This window comes from Galleria mellonella, unplaced genomic scaffold (assembly GCF_026898425.1).
Source record: "Galleria mellonella isolate WM207_F2 unplaced genomic scaffold, CSIRO_AGI_GalMel_v1 utg64, whole genome shotgun sequence".
Taxonomy (NCBI): domain Eukaryota; kingdom Metazoa; phylum Arthropoda; class Insecta; order Lepidoptera; family Pyralidae; genus Galleria; species Galleria mellonella.
The window spans coordinates 1,971,200-1,980,091 of NW_026442133.1; the positions used below are offsets into that span (position 1 = coordinate 1,971,200).

At 30.1% G+C, this 8,892-nt stretch overlaps 1 protein-coding gene across 2 annotated transcripts; it reads right to left on the minus strand.

Annotated features, from left to right (window-relative positions):
• Positions 1 to 4,014: 4,014 nt before the first annotated feature.
• Positions 4,015 to 6,716, minus strand: LOC113512300 (malate dehydrogenase, cytoplasmic). Of its 2 annotated transcripts, none has more exons than XM_026896092.3 (2): positions 6,386 to 6,716; positions 4,015 to 5,414 (listed from the first exon to the last, which is right to left on the minus strand). In XM_026896092.3, exons 1-2 carry the CDS (start codon positions 6,386 to 6,388, stop codon positions 4,422 to 4,424), a joined length of 996 nt encoding a protein of 331 aa, XP_026751893.1. In that variant the 5' UTR covers positions 6,389 to 6,716; the 3' UTR covers positions 4,015 to 4,421. The 2 variants fall into 2 exon arrangements, with proteins under 2 accessions (XP_026751893.1, XP_031770761.1); XM_031914901.2 differs by lacking the exon at positions 6,386 to 6,716 and adding an exon at positions 6,005 to 6,161.
• Positions 6,717 to 8,892: the final 2,176 nt, after the last annotated feature.

Here is an 8,892-nt window from a genome sequence, read left to right on the forward strand (position 1 = left end):
AAATATTTTAATTAAATTTTACTTGCGTACATAAGAACTTCAAAATATTTATTTAATATGTATCATTATGTAAAATTTTTATTATTGATTATTGCAAACAGCCTTGATTTTATACTTTAAATATAAAGATAATTATGTACATTGAAGAAAATACTTAATATCTAAGTGACAAGACACTTTATTTACGTTATTACATTAGTTACGAATACAATTCTAAAACTTATTTTTGATAGATGTATAAAGATCTTACCAAATATATTTTTAGATGTATATTTTAAGAAATGGTGTATTTGGGTCTATTAAGTGTGCAATAAATATATATATATATAATTATAATAACAGCGTGTTTGATTAACCTTAATTAATTAAGTATAACTACCACAATTTTTACAGTACTTGGTCTTATAGACTGCACGAATTTAATAATTTAGTAAAGCATATTTATATTTAAATTGGTTCCAGTAATGGATAGTGGGGTCGATTCTGAGCGCCATTGCTCTAAACCAAATATTTTTATATGATATTTTCGCAAAAAATACTGTTTTATAGATTATTATAAACTAATTAAACTAACCTATTCATTGAACCTAAAACCTTCTACAAACCCATTTTAACTATTACACTGTTTTGTCACTTTCTTTCAAATATGGAATTTAGCACAAGAGAAAGAGACAAATCAGTTCAATAGCTAAAACAGATTTATCAGAGGATTGACATTTTTATGAATAAGGAGGTAGTTTTGTATTTTTTTTTTTTTTGTAATAGGAATTTAGTTTTTTGATCCTTAGTACTAATATCTTTATAGTGTTATATCAAATTAAAATTAGGTAAAGAAATAACGTCTCAGAATCGATCATAGTATTTACGTACCTAATTTTGATTGCCCACCTAAGTTACAACGGATCGCACGATTCCGTGACGTATGTAAGCATGTACTCGTATTTTTTATCCATAACCGCGTTGCTGAAATATGTATAAATACAAATAAAATCCTTATTTATATAAAATCAATATTTATATACAACCAACTTTAAAAAGTAGGAGGTTCTCAATTCGTATGTTTTTTTATGTTTCTTGCCTCATAACTGTGTCAGTTATAAATCAACTTGGGCCATTTTTTATCTGAAATTATATACTTACAGAATGGTCCCGTAGAAATTTTAACACGTTCAGTCTTTAAACTAAAATAACTGGTTTTGTTACAACTCAAGTCTGTTTTTGTGGAACACGATCTTGTATAGATATAAATATATACAAAAGTTTCAAGTTTACTAGAGAAGAATTGATTTTTGTTTATAGATATAGGTATAAAGGAAACACCGAAAAATAAACCTCATGTCAATGACCGACCGAGTTTGTATATTATTAATTGCAGCACTTATAATGGACACATTACGAAGATGATGAGGATCATGTAAGTACATACATAACTAAAAGTATGAACAGTTTGAAAACTGTCTGTGGTATGATAAGCGATACGACCGAATCAAAATCAGCCCCCTCCTGGACAAGTGACGAACGAATCTGTCGATAGATACGTTATCGCTATCAAATACATGAGATTGAACATGACAGTAACGTCAGACGTGTTCTCCCTCATGTGTGCGATAACAAACACATGTATACCGCCAGATTTGCTAAGAGGGGGGGGGGGGCACAAAATAAAGCATAAACATTCTTAACGACCTTGGAGATGTAGCCATTTAACATACCACATTCTTTCTGAACTCGCAGTTAAATCACCGCATAATAGATGCATTTTTAATCATAAATGTAACTTTATATTCATCTGGATGTTTTCTACGATAATATGTATATATACACAAAAAAGTAATATTCCTATTAGTTGCCTATTGCCCATAGTACAAGCTCTGCTTAGTTTGGTACCAGATGGAACTGCATAATATATCCAGGAGGGGGGGAAGGAAATGTTAGTAATGTGGACTACCAGTCCCCTGTCAGGTCGATCTCCACGTAGTCCCCCTGCGTGGGCCTCGCCAGCGTATATCGTTAGCGCAGGCGGGGCCATTCCATTATCATCCATTGAAAAAAATATATGTACAGCAGTATTTATTATTACTATTATACTGTACCGATCTCATATAATATTTCCCCAAAAGGATGGAAAGGTGACGAGGAGCTCTGGATATATCAAATCAACAACATTCTTAATAGTTCTAACGTAACATCCTTACTAACATTATGTGATTGTTTGTTACTTCATAACGCTTAAACGACTTCACCAATCGCTGTGAAATTTGGTCAACACAGTATGTGTTGACCATGGGATGGAGAAGGATATAGGCTATTGTTTACCTCGGTCAATGAACATATATCGATCAAGCAAACGAAGTCAACACATACTAGATGGGGGAAAGGGATTGTTAGTAATGGAGACTGAGAATCCCATTGCTAGCAATATACCCAACCAGGTCGACCTCCTCGCGGTTCTCCCTGGAAACTATCATGGTTAATTCCTGATGAATTCATCATGATGGGCTAACTGGCCTGTCTTCATTCTCATCTATCACCCTTCACTGGTGCTCCGCCAGCGTATCCCGTTAGCGCAGGCGGGGTTACCATACCATTTTCACCCATCAAAAAAAAATACATACATAGACTTTTTATCTCGGCCAATGAACATATCTCAATCACGCACGCGAAATCGCGTGTAAAAGCTAATAACAAATCAAAACAAAAATATGTAATTAACTATGTCACATTAAGGGTCAATATTTAGCCACATACGCCGAGTCCCCTGATTATATCGCAATCAATTTGCTTAATAATTGCTATTTTTGACACGTTACTACTAGTTTTACAGAGTAATTTTAAGAAACTAAAATTAGAATTGCAAATACTAACTGCTGCAATCCTATTTTTTTTTTATATAACATACATAAGGGGCATACGATCATACAGCTCACCTGATGGTCTTGAGCACCCGCAACACCAAAGGCATTACAAATTTTCTGCCGGACTTTTAAAAATATGCTTTTTTCTTGAATATTACGATGTAGTATCTTTTCAGAAAATCTGCTGCCGGAAATATTGATTCTAAAGCGTGATTGTGCATGGAAGAAAGTGCCTTGAATAATTTTATACATCTTTCTATTCTTAACTATCCTTAATCTATGAAAATTGCTATTTGATGGCTTGAGTAACTCATCTACTCAATTATATGTCTATCAAATCTTTTGTCAGTTAACAATTGCAGATTTATAATAGCCTACCGGAATGACTAAATATTTTTATGATGTCTTAATATCGTGATTTTAATCAGTAAATATTTAGAAAAGATTGTATTAAAACCTAAAAAGATGTTAGAATAGAATAAAAATAATACTTAGAATAGATTAAAAACTTGGGGAACTTCCTGCTAAAACATGGAGTTTGAGGTCGGCTGGTGACAAGTTTTAAAGTCCGAATTGAAAAAAAAAAAATGATAAAATAACTCAAGTTTGATTACAATAATTATAATACAAAGTACAAAAGGCGGTCTTATCACGGAACAATAGATACAACGTACTAATTTAGCAGGTCTAAGAAATACCTATATTAAATTAGTACAGATTATAGGTAAAATACCTACCTCACTTAGGTTTGAATTTATTTATTTAAATTAAAAAAAATATATCATTAACATTTTTAGAATACTTAGTAATCAACATGCCGTAGATGTTAGAATAATAATAATAGAAATAGACTACTAGAAATATTTTTTTAAAAATAAAGCATTGCCATGCATAAACATAAACACCCAACTGTAGTGCTATATGAGGTGATCAGAGGTATTAGTTGATATAGGCATTGGTTGATATTGCCATTGCGGAAACAGCGGCACTCAATTTGCTAACTAAAAGATTACCTACTAAAATAATCACTGAATAAACTTTAATATTTGATGTTAGCAAATACTAATTCACACTACCTGTTAATTATAAATTTAAATAATAGAAATCAATTATATTGTACTTAATTACAAAGGAATAATTGATAAAAAAAAATCGCTAATAATTATGATAATCACTTACTTTATTGATAGGCAAAATATTTGTAGATAATAATAACAAATCTAGGATAGGTTTATAATGATAAAACTGGAAAGTACAATTCTATTACCAAATGATCAATGTATATCTTAAACTATAAATGCATAATAAATTATGACATACATGGAAATGTGCAAAATAATAATTATATCAAAGAATATTGTATACCTACATAACAGAAGTCATGTTACATAGATAAAAACAAAAGCATCACTGTATGAGATAATTATGACCCTTAACCTACAGCAATACGTTTAACAAACATAGCAATAATTAACATTTTTGTAAACAATAACCCAGCAGATAGAAAACAATCATATACCTATGTTGTAGTTATTATTATTAAACAGGAACTTAAAGATTACTCGGTCAATCCTTGCAGACTTCCAGAGCATCTCTCTTCTCTTCGGCAAGCTCTTTACCAGTTATATCTAACATTTCACGAGCAAAATCAGAGATAGTCAGTCCCTCTACAATCTTCCATTTCCCATTAGTAACTGTCACAGGGAATGAGAAGACCACATCACGAGGAGTGCCATAGGACCCATCTGAGATTACACCCATGCTCACCCAACGGTCCCCAGTGCCCAAAAACCAATCCCTCATATGGTCTGATGCAGCTTTAGCTGCTGAAAGAGCAGATGACATTTTCCTAGCAGCAATAACAGCTGCACCACGCTTCTGTACAGTGGTCACAAAAGTGGTCTTTAAATATTCATCATCATTAACAGCTGCTGGTACAGGCTTGTTGATACCGCCAACATTGACAAGAGCATTTGAGGCATCAGGGAATTGTGTGGAGGAATGGTTACCCCAAATAATAACATTCTTAACATCACGAACTGGGACTCCTAACTTGTCTGCCAGTTGTGCTTGTGCTCTATTATGATCCAAACGTGTCATAGCTGTGAAGTTTTCTCTGGGGATGGACGGTGCATATTTTGAGCAAATTAGTGCATTTGTGTTTGCAGGGTTACCTACAACAAGTATTTTAACATCCTTTCTGGCTACTTTGTCGAGGGCCTGCCCCTGCTCTTTGAAAATACGAACATTTGCTGATAGAAGATCCTTCCTCTCCATTCCCTCTTTCCTGGGCATGGATCCAACTAGGAATGCTGCGGCAACATCTTTAAATGCTTCTTCTGGGTTTGCTGTTGGTAAGACACCAGCAAGAAGTGGTAATGCGCAATCTGCTAGTTCCATAACAACACCATTGAGGACTCCCATCATAGGAGCTATATCTAAAAGGTGTAGGTAGACAGGCTGGTTGGGTCCAAACACTGCACCAGATGCAATCTGATACAGCAGAGAATATGCTATTTGACCTGCTGCTCCGGTCACCGCAACTTTGATTGGTGCAGCCTGAAATAAAATAGAGCATTGCATTAAGAACAATAAATATTGCCCAATGGTTGACTGGTAGAAAACACCATTCAGTGTTAAGTCCACCACATCTACAGTTTCATGGTGCATTTAAATTTAAATAAATATCTAAAAATAAATTGTTTATCATCAATTATATCATAGTGAATATAAAAAATAATATGATCACAACTGTACTACATTAGAACAATTATACTACATTAGAAGTATATATTTATATATTTAACATAAATACTATGTAGTGTTGTCTTTGAAAATACCAAACTAGTTTTGAACTTAATTGATGAGTGATTGAGAAAAATAGTATAGAGAGGGTAGTTCACCTTAAACATAAGTGAAGGTAATGTAATTTCAATGCAATTTTTATATAAGGATATTCATTATAAAACAAATACCAAAGTACATAAATTTTATATTACTTTAAATAAAAAAAAAATTATTAACTGAATCATAAATCATTATGAAATTATGAAATGACATGTTTTGTAAACATCTCAAAAAATTATATTGCAATTGATAGAATTTTGCATTTTACAAATATAATTAATACTAAATATATCAATAATTACCATGACTACAGGTTCCTTGACAATAATTTCTGTTTCCTCAACAATTCTTGGAGCACTACCGCAACAAAAACATGACATATTGATTGGAAAGTATTTATCAATATAAGTACCTACCACTCAATTACAAAGTAAGTATATTGCGATGACGATAACAAATTACCTATCTAAAGACCTTCAGATAAATATTCAGATAAATTATTACTCACATATCTAAATGCTTAACATATTTCCATCTTCAAATATTATTCTTAAGTATTCCCGAATAAGAACGACATCGCAGATAAATATTAGATACTTTTTTTAATAATTTTACAGAATTGATAAGTTTTTAAAGTCAAGTGAATGTCATATAAAGTAAAACTAGTAAAGATTAATACTTACCATATTCTATTAAAATAATGCACTCGTTTTAATAAAAGATAAGTACTGATTAATTATTAGTCTTCCGCTTATCAAAAATAGATCGTCTTTCCACTAGTCTGTGCCGTAAAAATTAGACCGGCGACTGGTAAATATTAAATATAATAATTGTGTAAGTTATGTAATCTGAACAAAGTTCCGAGCAAAGCAACCAAAATAGCTGTCTATTCGTTCAGTTAGTACATAACAAACAAAAGATAATTAATCAGTCAGTAGAATACAATTATATCAAAATCTATTCATCAATCGCTAATCTTCACAACGGTCAACAAAACAGTGATGACGTTTAAGAAGTAATCACTATGTTATGTATCGGCACTGCCTTTATTTGTCGAAATAAAAAATAAATAAACTTAGGTAACCATATAGGAGAATTAACACCATAATGTTCGTAATGGTACTAGTGGTATATAATACATCAAAACAGGGTGAATACGAACAATTTGTAACTTCATGTAACTTTTTTTTCTAATTAACCTATCTGTTCAATACATATAATACGTACAAACATTAATCCGACAAAAATCCGAAATCACATTTTTTTTTATCTTTGACTACTTATTATTATTTAAAGCGCATGCATTTCGTGAATAGAAATGAGAGTAAGGTCATTAGATAAATTAGCCAAAATTCTTACTTTTATTATTTAAATATTAATAATATAACTAAGACTCTTACTTAATAATCTTATATCAAATATATGCTTCTTATACCTCCATGACAATAAAGAAAAACATAATTAAGCTAAGCGTATCTTTTTGTTCAGGTAACAATGTATAAAATTAAGAAGAATTATTTAAATGAAGAAAGTTACACAAAAAATCATTTTGTCACTTGTTTAACAACATCAATTGGCAAATCAAGTGGCATTTTATTAAGTTGGGAAAAATAGTTTTTAACTTTAATCGACGAAATATTTTCACTCTGTAAGCATTTTTATTAACCCCTTTAGGTTGTACACGTTTCACTTCACCCTCTTGATACTTCTATTACCTCCTTTCTTCGTTTCAATTAACCACTTTAGCAACAATCACCACATTGTTTACGATATTTTATATGTAACTGGTTATAAATTTATTTATTTATTTTAAACAATAATTATAAGTTTCTAACAATAATTAAGACATAGATATCTTTTAGACATTTATGATCATAAATATATTGTAAAAAGCAGACATAACTGAAATAAAAAAAAAATCAAAACATTTGAACTTTTTTACTTTCCCACCACAACTTTCAGAATATATTTTACATTACTAAAATATTATTTGTACTACGTGTAAAACATAATAGACAAAGGAAAAAAGTTGAAGTTTTCCTAAGTTTTATATTATTCCAGGAATTCTATTAACTCTGTTTTAAGATATATATTTTTCAATCTGTAATCTTAATATAGACATGTATCATAAAGGATCTACTTATATTGAGAAACTTTCAAATTTAATGAACTGGTTGCATTTATTTAATCAAAAGCTATTTATACGATGTGAGTTCAGCCTGGTTTAATGACCAATCGAATGACGACGAAGATGACATAAAGTCAACGTGACAGCTTTGGAGTTGATTCTGAGGCGCTATTTCTCTACATCTGTCAAAAATATTAAAATTTCAATTTAATATTACTGCGAAATTTTTATTCTAAATATTAATATGCACTAAATCTATAGTAATAAGAATTCTTTTAAAAAATTAATTTATAAACAAACTTTAAGATAAAAGACGTAAAATAGATATACTTATAAGATAAAAATTCAGTGTGATTACTTATTATTACAGTGTGGAAAGTAAATATTTTCGTTTTAAAAATTAGATGGTATCATTTACGTCTTGCATAATGATTGTATAATTATTACGAGTAAATAATTTTTAATATAATGGCTATAAAAAGGGCTATAATTACATTATATTTAATTATTTCTTTTTAAACGATACTTTTTTTAGAATTATTTTTTTAAAGGTGATTTTATTTACTTTTTAAAACATCTTAATAAAAATCATCATCTAGTAATAATACTAGCAATACTATTAAATATTTATATATTCTCATCTTTCCATTTTTCTCGTAAATCTGATATGACATTAGAAGCGAGATCTTTTGTTTTTAATTTTTATTGCTATGTAATTTTAATTTTTTGTCTAATTAAATTGTATTAAAAATAATAATCTTTTTTAATCTATTTATTAGATTGTCACCTGCCCCATCTGATGTTGTAAATCTGTCTTCAAATTTATAACAATTTTAAATGACTGTATCTTTATTAACACATTGTGACGTGGATTATCTATATTTTGTGTATTTTACAGTTTATATAATTTACATATTTGTCAATTGTAGTCCTTTTTCTTTGCATCTATTAACGAAAAGTTTTCGGTTTATTTTCTTTCATGTGTAAACACAATTTTTTATTAATTTTAGTATGTACTTAATAAGACCTTTATTAAAATATATACTTTGCGCACTGTAATAT

What these genes read in the sequence shown, in the direction of transcription:
- LOC113512300 (XM_031914901.2), bottom strand. Translation starts at nt 6,082, where the DNA reads ATGTCATGTTTTTGTTGCGGTAGTGCTCCAAGAATTGTTGAGGAAACA. An exon ending in TCAAGGAACCTGTAGTCATG is followed by an intron (nt 5,415 to 6,004) that starts GTAATTATTGAT and finishes ATTTTATTTCAG; the next exon opens with GCTGCACCAATCAAAGTTGC.